The sequence below is a fragment of the Corvus kubaryi genome, unplaced genomic scaffold (assembly GCF_017639235.1).
Source record: "Corvus kubaryi isolate FWS band 111438036 unplaced genomic scaffold, C.kubaryi_AGA036_p1.0 74, whole genome shotgun sequence".
NCBI lineage: Eukaryota > Metazoa > Chordata > Aves > Passeriformes > Corvidae > Corvus > Corvus kubaryi.
The window spans coordinates 15,981,546-16,001,148 of NW_024582061.1; the positions used below are offsets into that span (position 1 = coordinate 15,981,546).

The following is a 19,603-nucleotide window of genomic DNA, read 5'->3' on the forward strand; positions in this document are numbered from 1 at the left end:
CCATGGGAGATTCTCCAAAGCACTTGGGAAGAGGGCATTCAGGTTCCACTTGCTACAGCTTGGCCTTCCCAAATGCTCCCTCTTCCCTTAACATTCCAGAATACACTCTTGTCTTTTGTCAGAGCGTCTCTGTGTCCAGAAAGGTCCAAAGACCAAACCAGGACTGATCCACGGTGCCCAAGAAGGTACCAGGTGCTTGTGTTTGACTGAAGAGCTGATCCGTGCTGGCGCAGGGCAGGCATTTCTGTAGCCCTGCTCCCAAGCTCCAGAGTCACAGCCCGCCCAAGGAAAACAACAGGTTTTGGAATGTAACAATTTATTGGGGTTAATTTTTTGTTTTAATTTTTAACTCCCCATTTCTGGCATTGATACAATATTCAAGAGCAGCAGAAAGAACAAAATGTACAAGAATACAAGAGTAATTAGCACAACCCCCACCCCCAAACCTGGAGCAAACCAGTTTCTTGTGGGAAGCACCAAGGGAAGGGGTGATTCAATCACCCCTCCAGTGACTCTGCCTCCCACCCATCCACTCTAGACGGAGTTTAGCCAGCTGGGAACTGGATTAAAAAACAAAACAAAACTGAACAAACACTATATTTAAAATGAAAATTGCAAGACAAAAAAATAATATATAGATATACAATTCATCCGTGCACAATCCTTAAATGCAATTTTTTCAAAATAAAAAAAAAATTACAAGATACATATTTAGGTTTATTTTAAATTAAAAAAAAATTACCACCTTCACTCTGTATGCCAAGTGAGGGGAAATGAAGAGACAGATGGGTTGCACCAGAACTATCACCATTCTCAGAGTTAGGGCTGACCTTCTCCAAGAGAAAGGAAGGGCTCTGATGCTGCCAAAGCTCAAGCACAGGCAGAATCTGAAGCACCCAAGTACCACAGAACTCAGCGGGGTCACTTGCCTGCTCCAAGTTCAGTGTTTGCAGGAATCTGCAGCATTTGAGCCTAAGCTTGGCACAGGGAAAGGTGAAAAGAAGGAACAGATGAAGCAGGCCCCTGTCCTCCACCACCAGCAGACAACTTTCTATGCAAAAAGAAAACAAATGGGGGAAAAAAAAAATCCCAAAGTAGAGAGTCTTCTCTATTCTTAGGGAGTGTACAAGGCTTAATGGCACAGGGGAGAAGCGGAAGGAGGACAGCACACTAAGTTGATTTGCTTGGGGGAGGTGCAGGCATGACAACTCTTTTCTAAAAAAAGTCATCACAACGATTAATTTTTTTTGTTCTGTTTGAGAACTTGACCTAAGATTCTGCCCCCACTTTGCAGCTGGGGGCTGGAAGCAGCAGGCTCCCTCCAGGACAGCTGAAGAGCAACCTACCTGTGCAAGAGCACCTACCTGCCGCTCTGCCCAAAGGGAAACCCTCAGCATCCCTAGAGAGCAGGCACCACCTGGGGGGCTGCCTGGGAGCATGGAAAAGCCCCACTAGTCCTATGAGGCCCTGAAGCCCCACTAAATGCTTTGACTCACCCAGCTGTGTTCCAGGGGTTTAGTGTGAGCTCTAAGTGCTCAGCTGAACAAGGAATGAAGTAAAGAACCAGGGCCCTACAATGGGAATTAACACTTTGCCTGCATGTCCCACCATGCCCCTTTCCTCCCAGCAGACACATTATCTGAACTGTTGCAGAAGCTGGCATCACTCTGACTGCATCTTGCTGCAGTTCTGTCACCTTACTTCTTCCCTGTGCCACAGCACGCTGCTTGCTGCCCACCTCCCAGCTCCACTCAGCCCAGGGGCACAGAGGGCATCCCGCTCCTCCATCCCAGTGCCACCTGCCAGTGCCTGGAGGGGGTGGGCTCAGAGCACAGAGCTCACCTGGGGTGGAAGGACCCCTACCCCAAGGACTGTGCTTCTGGATGGCTCTGGAATCGTTTTGTTTCCCACCACAGAGAAGCTGGAATGGACAGAAGAGCTGCCAGAGGCACAGGAAGGGGAACTGACTATCTCCCTTCACTCCTGGAAAGAGAATTTCAGAGAAGGGAAGAAGGAACTCAGGGCCCTGCTGCATGCTTACAGATGAGGCAGGTGAGACACAGTGCACCTCAGAATGCACCACACAGAACATGGGAGAAGCCCCTGGTGCTATGACTGACCCTGCACAGACAAGGGTGCAAATACCTCCAACCACATCAGTCTGACACAGCAACAGCAAGACGTGAGAGGAGCAGAGGACAGAAAGGCAAAGGTGAGCATGGAGACAGACTCCAACATCTCCTGCCATCTACACCCCCAAAAAGAAACCATACACATTGCACTCTGGGGAAGGATCTCAAAAATAGAAGTAAAAAAAGAAAATAAAGACACTTCTTTTCTCAACCTCAAAGCATTGGTGAAATGAAGATACTTCCTGGAGTTACCTACGGAAGGAAGCACAGACAGGGAGCAGGGGATTTCTGAAGCAACACTGAGCACTCCATCTCTGTGCAAATACCTCGAGAGTTGGGCTGCCAGCACCCTCAGCAGGATGGCCCCCCCCCCCCCCTTGGCATGAGGGAGACAGAGGCACAGGGCAGTGACACAGCTGGCAGAAAAGACACAGCAAGCCAAGAAGGAACAGAACTCAGGAGGCACCGAATCCCCAACCCCAAATTAACCCTCTACAGCAGATTGCCTTCAGAGCAGAGATCAGGAAAGCTGTGCACAGGGTGGTGGGTGAGATGGGGAGAAAGGGGGGGGAAGGTATTTTATATTCATATATTTATATATAAGAAGTAAATAAGATCCCAGCTCTTGCGTGATTATTGGGCAACTGAAAAATGCAGCAAAAGCAAGCGACATTGGAGTAAAAGGATGTGCCAGGCAAGGAGGAAGAAGTCTTGTCAGAAGGTGGGGAAGGAAGCAAAAGGGAAAACAAGCACTTAGCCAAACACACGCTCCAGGTTTGTTACACCTCCCTGGGAAGAAGGACCTGCTCCTGAGCAGCCCCACTAATGCCACAGCCTGGGGTGGGCAGAAGTGTGGGGAACTTGGGACACCATCCTTCAAGCATGGCAACCTCTTTCTGCCACGAAGTTCCCAGGAAGGTGATAATCTCCAAACGCTGGGAGTTGCTGAAGCCTCCTCTACAAAGAGGGGCTGGAGAAGGGAGTGATATCCCTAGGAAGACTCAGCACAGAGACAGCTCCTACCTGGTAAAAAGCATGATTGTGGTTGTAATTTTTTTTCTTTTTATTTCACAAAATCTCCCTGGGAACTTCAGTAAGGGGAGACAGAGAAATGCTCCCTTTCTCTTTTGAAAACAGAATTTAAGCAGTGGCTCCCCACAGCTGGGCCTGCTCACCACACTATTTCTGTTTTTCATCCCCAAAGGAGCTTGTATCTCATTAGCTTCATGCCCCTCCAGTCCCATGGTGCTCACTGAGAAGAGAGCATGAGACAGGAGATTTCTGTTCCAAGTTGAAAGCCGTGGGAAGCACCGACAGAGTTTGATGGGCAGAGAGAGAAGGCTATGGGAGGCATTGAGACATCAGCCATCTGCCACTGCAAAGCCACTGCAAAGGGCACCAGAGAAGTCCAGACAAGAAAAGCTGTTCAAGCGTCCCTGCCTGCCATCTTCTGTTCAGACACCAACATCTGGTGGCTTCCCTCTTCCCTGCAGTCACTCCCATGCACCAGATGAACACCAGCAGAGACATCTTGGATGGGGAAGCCAGCACACAAGAGCTGCCTCCTCGCTCTGAAGGAACATTCAGGCAACTCTTCCCCACCACCCTGAAGGAAGCTGGAGCAGAGGGATGCCCTACCTGAGCACAGTCCTGTCAGGGTGTTTGTTCCTCTCCCCTCTCCACCCTAAAAACTTCCAGCATTTGCTGGCTTCAAGAAGAGGGTGCATGTCCCTCAGCAACACGATCAGAGCACACCAGGCAGCTCTCTCATCTGCCTCTAAAGATCTGGCCACTGTTGGAGAAGGGGTGCTGGAATACACACCAATGGGACTCAGTTCTGTCCTGACGTGGTGAATTCTATAGAGAAAAATACCACCCCCCACCTGGTATTGGAAGAAGTTAAGAAACCCTACGGAGGGGAGGCATATCTGCTTCCCAGGAAATAAGCCCACCACGATTAATTCTGCTTGGATATAGGGGATGGAAAAGAGAAGAGACAGCAACTTGGCAGGAAAGGTACATGCCAACCCCAAACGTTAGCAGCTTGCTAACGCTGCAAAGTAAGTCAACTGTTTCCATGTTGATGGCCCAATTCACGTTCTGGCAGAATGTGACCGGCCATCTCTGAGGGCTGCTCAGCCAGAAAACCACTTGGAGACTCCACCTTAGCTCACAGGAGAGGTATGGGAGGGAAGGGAACTCACTCCAACACTTGGGAGGCAAGGACGGGAAAGGTTTGTAGACAGGGTTCCTCCAACATGCAACTTGCCTTTTCAGCTCAGAGATCGCTGCTTAGTCCTAGAATGCCTTTCCCTCCAGTTCAAGCAAGCCAAACACCATCCCAGACACACATGCTTCGATACTACAAAATACTCTTTTCTCTAAGGACCATCTAATACCACTACAGTTTGTGCAATCACTGCATTTATTATTCATTTTTAAACTCTCTCTCGCTCTCTCCCCGTATAAATTTTTTTTAAAACTTTTCTTTTTTTATGCAAAACTAATCATTTCACTTTTTCCACTCCATCATAAAATCTCCTCTAAAAACACGACGACGAGAACAAACATGGCACAGACACAGAGAATATTTCCCTGTTTTTGTTGATTTTTTTTTTCTAAGGGTTATGGGGAAAGGAAGGGGATACTTTCAAATAAACTCCTCCCTCAATTCTATGGCCATTTTAAAAGGCATGGATGAATCTTCTTTCTGGTCTCCATTAAGGAGCAAGGGCAAAAATTCAGAAGGAGGAGCGTAGCTCATGTGAATACGAAGGTAGGTTAGTCAGCCTCAAGTGTCTTGTCCACCTGAGGGAACTTGAGGTGACTGCTGCATTCAAGTTAGCAAACCTCTAACTCAAAACAGCACAGGATCCTCATTTCGGATCCAGAGGTTCAGGGTTTGGTTCCCACCTGGTGACCCACCCAGGAAGGGATTTGTCACACAAGCAGGTGAGCTGTGTCTGCAAGCCGGATCATACTCCTTTCTTCCTCCACAAAGAGGATCTACTGCACTAGTTTCTCTGCTGCAACAAGTCACCTTATCTCCTCACCGCAGGAAGAAGGTCCTTGCGGAGCATCCCTACAATGACCCACTGTTTTGCTCTTCACAGACAGTTCCCTTGCTTGCCACTCTGGAGAAAGGCAAAACCCCTTCAATTAAACAATTCCTGCCCCTTGCCCCCAAAGAACACCATACAAGAGACACTGGGGAAAAGAATTCTGCCAAGCAACACACCTTGGCCAAAACACATCAAGAGTTTCCTATTAAAGTTCCCTTTTATCTCCCACTTAAACGCTTCAACATTTTTTTCAGAACCTTGATACCACAAAACAAATCACATCACCACATACACACCAAACAGTAACTTAACAACCTAAAGTGACTGGCCGGTTTGCATCCACCCCACAAAGCAGCTCCTCTTATCTCACAGCCACAGATTAGTTCTTATTCAGAAGGGGGAGGAAAAAGAAGAATCTCCTTGCTATTTTCCTAAGAGCGAGCTTTTCCCTATGCCTACAAACTGCTCATCTTTGAAGCTGCAGTCAATGGATAGGCTATGCTAACATAAGGGATCCCTGGGTGTGCCAGGCACAGGAAAGATGCGCAAAAAAAAACCCAAACAAAAAAAAAACACCCACAAAGAATACAAGCAGGTATTAATACAGACACGCACACAAGTCCAACAAGTTATAGAAAACCTTAGCTTGGTGAATGGATCAGGGAAGTCTCTTTCTCCCTGCCCCTAGCTTCAGCTGTGAATGAAAGCACATCCCCGAAGAGTCCACTAAGCTCTTTAACCAAGGAAAGAAAAAGAAAGAGGTGTACCAAGGGTGGTGCTAACAGCACCTGGAATCCCCCTCAGACTGTCTGCACAGACACCCAACTGCAACTGGTGTGAATTCACCGTTCCCCACAGCTTGGAATGCCACCCACTGCAAGGCAAGGTTTGTGGGGAGGGCAGCAAAGATTTTATTACACCAACCCAGGCGCTGGAGGCAAGGAATAGACAAGCTCTGGGCACAAAAGCCCTAATTAAGGTCAGAAGCCGGTCTATCCCTCTACCACCCTGACAATGCCCCTTGGGCAGACAAACATTACTTCCCTCCCACAAATTGCCTCCCTTCTACCCTCAGATCACTGCAACCACAAAATCACTACTGCAGGAGAGCACTCCTCAGAGCCAGCAGCTCCTGAATATCCTTGTGTGAAAGCACCAGAGGGGCCAATTCCACTTGTGTTCACCCGCCCAGGGCAGGTTTGTAAGTAAATGAGCCCTGGCATGAGGAATTTTTTCCACCCTTTTCACCTCTGCAGCATGTTATGTAGAAGTGACACCCCTCTGCCCCATTCAGGGACAGGGCTGAGAGGGTGAGGCTCTCCCACCAGTTGATCAGCACCTCTTTCCCTTGCCTCTACAGGCTCAGTCCTGTGCAAGTAGAGGAAGAAAGGAGAGCAAAGGAACGGCTTCTCACCACGAAGCTTAGGACCCACACTGAAATGGAGCAAGCCAGAAATGGCAGGCAAAAAATAGAGCTTATTTTGGATGTGAACAAAGCTGGTCAGTGAAAGAGGGAGCTGTGGATAAAGAACAGCACGCTGTGGTCTTGCTCCCTCCTACTTGCTAGGGGTGAAGAGAAGGAATTTCTAGATCAGCTCAGGAGCCTTAGGGGAAGAGATCCAGTGCACATGCATATGATGTGAGAGAGACAGGTATTTCTTATGAGCACCTTTGGTTGACAGTTGTAAGGGCTGTTTCAGATGCTGAAAAGACAGAGGGGAAACCTCTTCCAGGCTGCCCACCACAGGGAGGGGAGAGCAGGAGAGGCAAAAGCAAGCAGGAAGAACAAACGACCTGCCCTAGCATCCACCCCTCCTTCTTTTGGAAGGAGCAAGAGGAAGCCAAGAGGGCTGGGGGAAGCTTACGCACAAGGCGGGAGACCAGCCTCATGTGGCTGGGGCACCATCACGCTGTTGGCATTACCTTCCCACAGACCGAGGAATGGATGCACAGCCCACTCCTGCTTCCACCACAGAAAGACCAGGGAAAGGCATTTCATGTCCCTCTCCCCCAAGCAAGTGCAAGTGATGAACATCAGGAGGAAGATCTGGGCTGGAAGCAGACTCCTCTTTTCTTCCCTTTCTCCTGCAGAGCTGAACAGGTTGGAAGATGCAGGAGAAGAGGAGGGATCAGGGCACCTGAAAGCACCCATACAACTGCCAAGGTAGCACCAATAGTCAAAGGAAAGGGGAAGCCAATATGGGGTGTAGGCTGCATGGGGCACCCCCCACCACCCCAGCTTTGTCTCAAGCACCTTCCAGGCATGACATTTCACCTGCCCTTCTCCCCCTCACTCTGCAGGCATCTGGATCAGCAACGGCCACAAGGACAGTAGAGGAGAGGGCAGATCCAGGCCACAGGCCAAGAGGGGAAGGATGGCAGGATGGTAGTCACGGCAAGGGGGAAACATAAGAATGGAAGAGTCTGCATGCACATTGGTGGGAGAAGGTCTGGAGGACATGGGCAAGGGCTCCAATCCTCTTACATCCTCCCCTCAAGGGTTTGGAGCTCCTCATCAGTTTTCACCAGAGATGGAAGGGGAATGAGGAAGAGCAGCACCTTCCTCACCACCTGCACAGGCACACAGACACATGCTCACTCATCCCTCAGCCCCAAAGGCTCCACCGCCCGTTGGACAACACCACACTCAAGGACAAACAACCACTCCTCAGCCCCACCACAACCCTCCCTGCCTCCTCCTAGCAGTACCAACACCCAGGAATAGTGGGTGCTCCCACACCCCCACTGACACACTCCAGCCTCCAGGCAAGAGAAAGTGGGCAGGAGGAAAGGAGGAGGAAGGGTGGCAGTGAGGGCAGAGGGACAGCCAAGGGGAGAAGGAGAGAACTAAGGACAGCCATTCGCACCACGACTTCTCTCAGGTATAACTCCCCCCACACCCCCGGAGCGGGGGGACCTGGCTGCTCACTTGCTGCCTCCTCCACCACCACCCGCTGCCACTTTCTCAAAATCCTCTGCATTGCAGAACTCCTTGATGGTTACAGTGAGGAGGTTGCTGGTGACATCTGTGACCACCACATTAGAGCAAGGGGACATCTCAGGACGCCAGTCGCCAGCCTCCTGCTCTGGGTCAGAAGAAGAGAGGGACAAGGAGGGTGTCTGCCCCCCACTGCACCCTCCCGAGGGAGAACGCTTGCTGGTGGCAGCCGACTCAGGTGGGATTGAGAGGTCGAGGACCTCCGACTCACGCCAGTCGGGGATGGCTGGGCTGAGGGTCTCAGGGAGCAGCTTCGGAGGGGAATCATCTGGGTCAGAGGAAGAGTGGGGAGCAGGTGATGGGCAGCCAGAAGAGCTGGAGCTGGGGGCATCATAGGGGGTGGAGCCCATAATGAGCCCACAGGAGGCTGCCTGGGAGCCTTCAGCCTCCCCCTTGCCCTCCAGAGAGGGGGTAGGTGCAGAAGACGGCTTATTGTAGAGCGAAAAGGTGCCAAACTTCATGTGGCGGATCTGAGTGCGGAGGACGCTCTCGCTGAACTTTTTGCTCTTGCCAATGACACGGTTTCGGGATGGGATCTTGGGCCGAGCCAGGCCCCCGGCCCCATTGGCTGGCTTCCCACCTTTGTCAATGACTTTGAGGTTGAGGATGATGCGGCTGCGTTTGGGCTCGCGGGGTTTCACCTTACGGTTGATGATGCGGACGGTCTCCGAGAAGGGCGAGACAGGAGGACGAATGCCAGCCCCACCACCCACGCTCCCGCCGTTCTGGGGGTCTGGACGGGGCAGGGGGCGCCGGGACATGCGGTGGCATCGCCGGATGTCTTTCTTGAGCCGGTGCACCGCGGCGCTGGAGTGGAGTTTGGGAGAGGAGGTACTAGAACCAGGCTTGACAGAAAAGTGTACATCCCCAATGTGGAGGGCCTCCGCTTGGGCCCGAGCCTGCGGTGGTGGGGAGAAAGAAAACAAACAGGGTCAGAGAGGCAGCCAAGGTGCAGCCAGATCTCAAATCAGGCACTGCTCACTTCAGGCCAAGCATTCACCAGGAGTACCATGACACATTTATCCCCAACGTCAATGACAAGCACAGGTACACACCTACAAACTGTTGATAGCTCCAGCACAGCCCCCAGACAGGCATAGGACACACTGTATCACTTTTGGGCAGCAAAAGTCTCCCTAGGCTGTGCCCCTGTTGACACGTGCTTTCCGCAGGGAGAAGCTGCTACTTCCCAGGCATGTTTCAGGGTTACAGTTAATGGTCTCCAAAGCCCCCCTTCGTCATCATCAGTCAATGTGCACAACCCTCCACTGTCAACAAAAGAAGCCAGCATCATCCTAGGCACTTGGGGCTGTCAGTGCTGAGACAGCACCCAAAATTACATAGGGATTGTACCAGGTCCTCTAAAAAATGAGCACAAGATGAGGGGGAAGAGGCAGAGTAACACGTAATGAGAATCACCTCTGAAAAGCATGGTAGAAGGGGGTCTTGAGGAACACAGATGGAGGTTGGTGAGAATGGTCTGATGGAGCTGTCTTCGCTAAACACAAGTAACTTGGAGATCTGATTTTTAACTAGGGTCAAGCAAGTCATTCATCCTTACTGTGCTGCGGGAGCAAGGTCCAGTGTTTAAAGCCAGAGATGAGGCCAGCAGGAATTCAAGTCAAATTAAACTGCACCTCCAAAGATGAGATTGACTTGTCCTTTTGAACACCACACTTGTTTGAAACCTAGCACTGGACCAGAGCAGGAATAGCACTGGTTCAACTGCTCTGTGCCAGCCCTCCCCAAGAGCCAAGCCAGGGGAACAATATTTTTGAGCTCTTCTGGTGCCAAAACCTGCCCTGGTTCACGCACCAGAGACAGGAACATTTTCTGGCAACAGGAACAACAGTTTCATTGGTAAGCTGGTGCTGTATGACCTGTGGGCATGGAAACCCAGAATGTATTCTTACATCACATCTCATCAGAGCACTGTCGCTTGTACAGCTCATCCTTCCACCTGCACCCCAGTACTTGCCCAAACCAACGCACTTCCATATTCCCCCTCAGCAGTGGTGGTGACACGGCGAAGTCACACAGGCCTGGAGGGGACAGGCAAGCCCCCGCCCCTGACTGCCCATCCAGCGAGGAGCTTTCCCCACCTCGTGGGCACAGCAAGAACTGCAGTGCTAGAAGACGACAGCTGCTTTTCCTCCCCAACTTTTCCATCCCGCTGCCCCTTGCACACGCCAAGATCGGGATGGCTTCTTGCCAGCTAAGAGCTTAGCACTCAACTTCATCTCCTTTGTCACCCTGCAGGCTGTGCCTTCTACCAGAGAAATGCCTGGGGAAAAAAATGTGCGTGTAAAGGCAGGGATCTAACAGATCTAAGCAAGGGGCCCAGCCAGCCCCTGCACAAAAAGCTCAAAGTCCTGGCCCTACAGCTCCAGAGCTTTGCTGTTACCCAGAGCCCCTCTTCTCCCACAGAGATACCCATGGGAACCACAGAAGATCCCAAATGAGCAGAGAATGGAGACGTGAAGACATTCTGTTCCTCTCTGACCAACACTGGATGATCACAGCCTTCAGTACTACTGGTATCCTGGCTTTAAAAGGACTGCAAAAATGAGGCCTCCTCCTCCAACTGTACAAGAAAACACAGACTGAAGGCTCGTCCTGACTGGGGACATAGACTCTGTGTTAGCTGACTGACAAAGAAACAGAGACCTGTTAGCACAACCCCAAGGCAAGAACAGACACTCTGCACATTAACAAACAGGGCTCTTTCCACCTAGTTAAAGGGAAGTGTTCCCAGCACACACAAACCCCAACACCTCCTGCTGTAGCAGAAAGCATCCCAATGTCCATCTAGTTTCTCTTTGCTCAGCCTCATGTGTTACTCCATGCCCCAAACTGTTGAGAAAGTAAGACAGCTCCTGTCACAGGCATCGTACAGGCCTGAGCACAGTAACAACACCAGATGAACTCCCTGCACCACACAACTCTCCATCCCATCTCATCAATACACAACTTGGAGACACTACAGACCATGTCAGGAGGTCACAGGCACAGGCAAATGCACATCTAGGGCTGTGCTTGCTCCATCTCTTCACAGGTCCCTCTGATGGCAGATGCAAACACAAACTACAGTTTGCTTTCTGACATTACATACCAGCACAGCCTGAATGAACACATTTATTCCTTTTTATCCCACTCCCCATCACAGCCGGCCCTTCCAGCATTGCTGCTCTTGTGCTTTAGGTTTCTCACCAATTTAGCACTGCTGAGCCAAGAGCAAAATGCAACAACACAATGTGCCAATCCAAAATATAGGACAGGGAAGCCAGGCAGAAGGTACAGACAGATGCATCAATGAAAATCCTTCTGCATCTTCAGTGGATAGACACAGGTGTCCTTCAGGGCCTCTCCTGTTGCCAGCACTGCACATCTTTCAGATTAATTGCCTACCCTGTAATCATGCCTTGGAGTGAGGAGTTCTGCCCCCTCTGTGCCATTCTGCTCCAAGTCAAATCTAATTGCCGCCTTCCACCAGCACCGCCTCCATCACCCGGGAGAGAAAGAAGGCAGCTTCCCACAAGTGTGGGGGAAGCAGTCACAAACACCCCCAGTTTCCTTATACACCCCAAAATTCCTGAGCAAAGCTTCCCATCAACCACATTAAATGAAGTGATAATGCTGGGATGGTCACTACCTGGGCACTTCTACGGCCCTGCTGATTTTACTTTCTCTGCCTGTACACATTAATCAGCTCCTGTCCTGTTTTGACAGAGAGACCTGTCTTGGTTTTGTGCTTGCACAGCAGCTAGTGCAGAGCCCTGGTACAGGGCCTGGACTTTTCCAGTGTGCCAGAACCACTAGGTCTCATTTACGTGCTAGGTGTCTGCGTTTCCAGTTACTTCTGGGGCACTTTCTCAAGGCTGAAGCTGTTTCTAACTCATGTTTCAGCTATCTGCCTTTATTAAATTCCAGCTTCAGTAGTCTCCAGGTAGTCTACATGCAGCATTGATACTTTGGTCAGATTATTAAGAGAGAGGGTAAGTTAGGGCCCAAGAATCCTCCCCTGCTGCTACACTGCTATCCCTAGTGACCAGCTTCAATGCAAGTTCCAAAGAGCATTATGCAAATATTCAGCTTACCTTGAGATTGTTCTTCCAGGTCAGGTTTCAACAAAAATCGTATCAGATGCTTTATCTAAGACCAGCCCCTAGAGCTTTCTCACTTGAGAAGCTCAGTATTCCTACCACAGGATCAGGTTTATTCAGGCATCACCTATATGAACTCATCCCTTCACTGCAGAGGACAGGACAGAGGCTCTCCTTCCCCCGTTTCCAACTTTAGATTAAGTAACTTGCTACCTTTGGTTTGGGGAAGACTTAGCATTCAGTTTTATCTGTTGGAAATGCACTTCTCCCTGCTACAGATCTGTTTCTCGGTCACACTCACAAGCCATATGAGGATAAGGTCTTTGAAAAACAAACCCACTGAATCCTTTCAGCTGTGTCACTACAGTTTGCTACTTGGCTTACAAGTTTTCCAAATGGAAACTACCTCTCTGGCTTTTGCTGCTTTCACCCGCAGGATGTGCTCACTGCTGAAGAGGTACTCAGCATGTATACGAAGTAATTCACTCTCTGCTTACAGCTCAGCCTACATCAGGATGCAGCTTCTGGAAGCTTGCTGCAGTGCTCTGTCATGAGAGCAAGCCAATTGCTGGGATTGCTTCCCTTCCCCCTCTTCCCGTCTGGGATATGTATCACCTTTATTTATCTTGTACAGCTCTCCCTCACTGCCCCTGGGAACTAGTGTATCTCCCCCATTCCCTACTATTTCTGAGTAAGTGTCCCTCGAGGCCCAGCAAGCATATTCGTTCATTCATTCCCTTAACGCACTGAGGCACACAAGCACGTACACAGACACGTGCTTAGAAAGGCCTCTCTTACCTGATTTGTATCAAAATCTCTCCAATTTGGAAAAAACCAAACCAAAGATCTTCTAAGGCAATGGATTTCTAGTTAATTATTTCAAAATCAAGCCAATACCAGTAGTGCTCCTGCACCATAGTAGCGCTACTCTCTCATAAATTACTGGCTCTGCTTTGTCTTTTATTCTCCACCTGCATTCCCACAGTCTTTGCTCCAAACAGCATTTGCAAGAGCTCTTCTTTCCCCCTTTTGGCTGCCATTCTGCCTTTTTATCACCCTCTTTTTTCTGCAGTCTTCCAAGTGACAAGGCAAAAGCAAGCCAGTTCATAGCACAGTTCTCCCAAGCAACACTGCCATAAACTAAAGTTTCCCTCTGGATTGGGAACAAAATGCTACAAAAGGGGAACGGTCTGTTTTCAAATTACTCAGGCATAATTTACGAACAGGGAGGAGATCAAAAGAAACCCAATTCCAGCTTCGGAGTTCAAGAAAGGGCAAAATGACAGAGCACCACACTGCTCAGCCCCTTCTTCCCCCACTCTCCTACTAAGAGTCCCTTTACTCTTGTTCTCCCTTACTTCTTCATTCCCATTAACCTTCTTCACTCCTGTCACCTTAGTATTTATGGTCACCCTGACTACGGATCTTTTCCAGCCACCCACTGAGCTTGCAGATCGGACTCTGTCTCTGAATAGCACTAGCTAGACTTTATTAGATGAGTTGGTGAGGTTTGCATTCCACACAGCAGAGTGCCTAGGGAAAAAAGTGAAATAAAAAGAGCAAACCAAGCAGGAGAAAAAGAGGAAGATCACTACAGCACGTGCTATGCCTCTTTCTAACCTCACACCAGCATCCATGCTGAAGGGCCTGCCCTCAAGGATGACCTTTGCCAGACACCTAAGAAATAAGGTAAGAGCCTTACGTACAGCACTGCTTATTTCAGACCAAAGACTTCGCTTCCCATCCGCTCAGCACAGGGCTGCAGCACACCAGCAGCCTCCCAAGAATTACAGCCTCCCGCCAAGCCTGTGCTCAGCTGTGGGAAAGTTTGCCCCTAGCATGCAAGGGATAAAGACCCATTTCCTGCCCAAAACTTTGCAGTTGAAGTTTGCAGGGGTCGCTTTCAACACCGGCCATCTTGATAGTGATATTACAAAGCCTGGACTGTGATTTGCCTCTGCAGTCTGATCGAAAGGGCAAGTGTTAGACAGCTCTCAGAAACAGGAGCCTGGCTTACAAAGGCAGCAGGTGGTCAAAGATGCAGCTTTTCAAAGCTTTTCCAAAGGCGTGGGCCACTAACCTGCTGGAATGCTTTCTGCAAATCCCCCTGGGTGCCTATCTGCAACTTTTGAGAACTAATCCCAGGATAAACCTAGCCCCAACTGCAAGATAAAACACCCACACAAGCCAAGGGACTGAGTGGCGTATCAGGGCACTTATTTTGAGGCCATTCTGGAGACTCAGAAGCCTAGGTTCAAGCACTGATACACATGAAAAATCCTAGCAAGCCACCAAGTCAAGTGCAGACCAGTCTATCAAAGCAGTCCTAGGCCAGATTTCTACTTAAACATCACTGCATCCAGGCCTAATCTGTTCAGTTAACAGATCAAAAAGAATATTGTTCTAACTGCCAACTCCAAATACTCCCTCTGGGATACAAGAATCAAATTTCTTCCCCTGCTTCTGAAATTCTCACTGGCAAGAGATTCTGCAGCTGAAAGAACTGAAAATACTGTTAGGAATGCATGAGGCAGAACTCAATACCACTCCTCCCACAGCAGCAGCACCACCACCGGTGCTGCTGGGCTGGAAGAGGTCAAATGTGCATCTTCTGGGGTCAGAAGAACTGAGTTGCAAACCATCTCGCCGTCTCTGTTGTAACTCTCTCTACAGTTGTGTTGATTGTGGTTTGCCTGAACAGAGCTCAAACAAGTTCAGATGGGGCTGGCTGAGACAGAGTTACTTCTTGCTGCCTGGTCTGGGGCGTTATTTTTACGGTATGATTCGAAGTCATAGAGGAAGAGCAAGTCAGAGCACTAACAGTTCCACCAGCTCTGTTTCCCAGAGGTGGAAACCAAGCGGCAGTGGTAGCGCTCTGCCCTGCCAGCCTCTCCCACAACGTGGCACCAGCCTTCAGGAGAGCTGATCTTGCTCCCTATCATAGTTCATCTTCTACAAAGTACCGAGCCAGCTCTGCAAACCCACAGGTTTCCATTACCATTTGAGGAGCTGGCAGAAGGAAGATGTGCCACAGAAACGTGTCATGGACGTGATTCAAAGGATGCTGCTGAATAAGTCACGTTAAGTTTAGGGGGGTTTTAAAGGGTAGGGGGGAAAAGAAGCAATGAGTGGGTTTTGAGTTCGGGGGTTGGTTTTGGTTTTTTAAATGAGTGAAAATGAGTGATTTTTTTTTTTTTTTTAAATAAGTGATATGGCAATAGTTATGGCTGTATCACATTCAGAATCCAAAATAAAAGAAACTGATTACACATAGCATAGTCACCCTCTACAGCTCTGAACAGTGTCAGGTGTTACAAATACCAATGTTTTTTAATGCAGGCAGAGAACTATTTCAAGCTGGTGGTTTTCTCTTCAAATGTTCCTTTGCACTGTTGGAAATCTAAACACAAGGGTTACATTTAATGCATGACTGCCAGAAAGAGGAAAGCCAACTAGTCTGTTTTCCCTGAATACAGCATAAGAGGTAGTACATATCAGATATGTTTAGAATTCTCAGGCTACAGATACAGAACACTGTTAGCAGAAAAACAAGCAACGAGGGAGGACAGTTCCATCAGCAGGACTTCCCAAGGATTACCACCGTCCCCTGGGTTTCACACAGGGCATCAGAACACGCCTGCTCCTGCATTTCCTCTGTGCGCTTCATTATGCCCTCTCAAAGCAGAGAAGAGGTGACACCCTAGCCCTCACTGCGCTTTCTTGTGCTCATGCAGTTAAAAGTGCTGTGCTGACTTGAGTAAAGCTCCTACTGCTGCCAGGCAAAGGGAAGTATTAACCTGTTTCACAGATGGGGAAACACGCACAAAGCCTAAGTGACTGGCCCAAAGCCACAGGATGACTTGATGATAGTGATGCCTTACTATGCGGTCCACGCTGGCTGTTCCAGGGCTTCATATCAGAATAAAACCAGGGAAACTGCAGACTTGTTCATCTGTCTGAACTGTACAGAGGTGTGTTCTTTCTAAGCTCATTTGAAGCCTGAGATTGTGACAGTTGGAGAGGAAGGGGAGGGAAGAGGGGAGTAGAGCAAGGCATTTCGTATGTAAACTAATAAATTCACAGAGCTCACATAACTCTCACGCAGCTAGGGGAGTTCTTAATTAAAAAAAGAAGACAAAAATACAGGGCAAGAGAGCCTGCACTAGGGACTACCTTCCTTGCTCTTCACTGCAAGCAAGCAGAGATGCTACGACATCTTGCAGAGATGCTGAGTCTATCAGAGAGGAACTGGAAACTTCAGCTGCCATCCTATGCAGAGGTGAAACACTCCTCCTCCTCCCACTCACCCCCCCCACTCTCTGCAAGCGCAAAACAAGCCTGCAGTTTACAGATCAAAGCATGAACCCTTCATGAAACTCCCGTGGAGCACCTACATCCTTAAATGCAATCAGAGGAGCACAAGCGGCAGCAGGATTCCCGCCTCAGCTGCCTGACTGCTCAGCGTGCTGCTAAGTTGCAGGGCACGGGTCGGATGGAACAGCCTGCTGAAGAAAGAGGGAACAGGACTGGCTAGCTCTCCACGGCGGCAACAGAAGGCCATGAGAAGGAGAGGATATTGGAAAAAGAGACTGCAGGCTCACCACGCACATCTGTGTGTGCTGACCGTCCTGCTGAGGCACCCGTCGCACGCACACGCGCTCTCCCCTCACACACTTCTGTGCCTCTGCCCACCCCCCCCCTTTCCTGTCGGTTTTCCCCGCGCTCCCAGAGCCAGGCATCAGGCACAAGTCACTTGAAAGTCCAGTCCTTCCAAGGGCACGCACCGGCAAGGTTTGAGAGATGTTTTCGCTAGGCCTAAGTTATTTAAATAAGAGTTACCTTCAGCAGAAAAGTTTTAGGTTTAGGTCCTCTCTTCTTGGGCCCGTACAGCTCACGCTCTCGTTCCCTTTAGGGAATCAAATTTGTCAAGAAGTTAAAACTTTTCCCAAAGGGAGAAACAGAAGCATACACGTTTAAAAAAAAAAAAGAAATAAAAAAATAAATAAAAAAAAAAAAAAAAAAAGGGAGAGTGTGGAAGCAGCTTCCCGCTCGCCCACCCAAAGCCAAACCTGCTGCTGCAGCCCCCCCAGCCCAGGGTGGGGGATGAACACTCACTTCTGCTCGAAGGCGGCGATGAGGCGGGAGTCCAGGATGTTCTCCTCGGGTTCCCAGGTGCTGTACCTGCCGGGGCGGGAGCAGCGGAGGGGACAAGCGAAGCGGTTAGCGCCCAAATCCCCCCGCAGCCGCACACACAGATACCTCCCCCTCCATCCCATTCTGCCCCATCCCGTGCCTCCCATCACCGCAGCCCGGGCGGGATACACTCACTTGATGGCCCAGCCTTTCCATTTCACCAGGTACTCGATGCGCCCCTGCAACACACGGGGGAGAAGGCGGGGGGGGGGGGGGGGGGGGTGGGGGGGGGGGCCCGGGGGGGGGCCCCGCGGCGCGGCCGGGGCCCGCCCGCGACGCCCGCGGGGGCGGGGGGGTCCCGCAGCCCCAGCGGGGGCGGCCCCTCACCTTTCGGATGCGGCGCTTGATGATGGACTCGGCGGCGAAGACGCGCTCCCCCACTGCAGACAGCTCCATCTTGCTGCTCCCCCTCAGCGGCGGCGGCGGCGCCCACAGCCCATAATAATCCCGCCCGCCCGCGCGCGCCGCCCCGCCCCCTGCCCCCGGCCCCGCCCTCCTCGTGCCGCCGCCGGCTCGCGCACGCCCGCGCGCCCCCTCCCGCCGCGGCCGCGCGTGACCCGCCCCCCCCGTGGTTAAAGGCCCTTAAAGGGGCCGCGCCACGGGCGGGGCGTGGGCAGCGGGGGGGTCCGGGTCCCCAGGCCTGCGGGACGGCGGCGCAGCGGGAAGAGGAGCGGAGGGGAGGGAAGCGAATCCCGCCCGGGCAGATCCCCGGCATGGCGGCGGTATTGCCCCTTCCCGCCCGAACGGGGCCTTTTTTTTTAGTTAAAACAATGGCGGCAGCCTCTTCTCCTCCCGCTGCAGATGCACCGTCACCCCCTCTCGCCAGTGGGGAAGCAGGCAGCCTTGAAGCACATACCAACGCGAAAACTAGCAATAAAGGTGCTTGAATATTTTCTTTCTCTCTTTTTTTTTTTTTTATTCAGTTTAACTGGCATGGGCGCCGGTACAAGGTACAATTTTTGAGCCAGTATAAGGTACCACAAGGTAAACAGGCCAACCGTGCTATGTAAAACTGTAAAGAAACCAAAAAAATGTTAAGTCACTTAGAGGAATTCCCTGCCCTGACCATTACTGCAAACCCCTAATTAATTTGCAACATACTTTACACTCTCTTGCAGGTGCTAAAAAGACAAAAATCTCAGTCAAAAATCATTCTCTGTGATTCAAAATGGAAGCTCACGGCCCTGCAGTTGTTTTTGTGTGGAACTCAGGGTCCTCCCTTACTTGGAGGACCTTATCTGGCCTGTTCTGCTTTTACACCTGGTTTTTGGGTGAGGAGGCAGTGCATTCCAGATACCCTGTGACAAAAGTGGGAGCTGTGATGAGAACTGTAGGCGATGGTTGTCCTGCATTTGCTGCTCTTTCTCAGCCCACTGTGACCAGCAAGGTACCTGCAAGAGCACTGGAATCCCTCTACTACCTGCTCCTCGTTTGGCCTGGCAGGGACCCCCCCCAGCCCCTGTGGCACTCGCTAACCTTTTCTCCATTTGCACTCATCTTCGCTTTCCCTTTCCACCTCTTGCTCAGGGGTTTCACCCAGAAGGAGGGTATTCTGGAAACGGCTATATTATGGCTATAATATCAGTACTAGCAGGGATGGATTTCCCAAAGTCAAGGCATGCAGGTAGGAAAATGAATGTTTTCCTCACTGCCTGTGATTTCAGGCAAGATCTGTCAGAGTGTTTTGTTCTTTTTCACCTTAGCAGCTGAAATATTGCAGCCAACATAAGTTCCCTGCCCAGAGGAAAAGTGACTCAGGAGAGGACGTGCTCCCCACTGCCATATCCCCATTTGAAGGGGGGTTAATGGAGAGGTTGCTGAATGCTGATGGAGACAATCACATGGACCCTGGTTCAGGACATGTGAACAATTCGGAGAAGGAGATGTTTCTGTGGTCAGGGAATGAACCACAACGTGCTTCATCACTGATAATTCTGCATTTAGGTCATATCCCTCACTTCGAGAATAGGCTCTAAGAGGGCCTTTCTCAGGTGTTTGGCATCACAGGACAGGCAAGAACAAAAAGCCCAAGACTCTCACCTAGACTGGGTCAAGTCCTTCTGGACTGCCCCTTTTCTCTAGACACCACCTTCTTTTAATCTCAGTTCTTCACAT

At 50.4% G+C, this 19,603-nt stretch overlaps 1 protein-coding gene across 2 annotated transcripts; it reads right to left on the bottom strand.

The window, feature by feature from the left end:
* Nucleotides 1-299: 299 nt before the first annotated feature.
* Nucleotides 300-17,941, bottom strand: CBX6 (chromobox 6). 2 transcript variants are annotated; one of them, XM_042051272.1, is made up of 5 exons: nucleotides 17,816-17,941; nucleotides 17,624-17,667; nucleotides 17,411-17,476; nucleotides 17,135-17,201; nucleotides 300-9,037 (listed from the first exon to the last, which is right to left on the bottom strand). In XM_042051272.1, the coding sequence occupies exons 1-5, from the start codon at nucleotides 17,882-17,884 to the stop codon at nucleotides 8,120-8,122; spliced, it is 1,164 nt and encodes a 387-aa protein (XP_041907206.1). In that variant the 5' UTR covers nucleotides 17,885-17,941; the 3' UTR covers nucleotides 300-8,119. The 2 variants fall into 2 exon arrangements, with proteins under 2 accessions (XP_041907206.1, XP_041907205.1); XM_042051271.1 differs by having other exon boundaries at nucleotides 300-9,091.
* Between the last annotated feature and the right edge of the window lie 1,662 nt (nucleotides 17,942-19,603).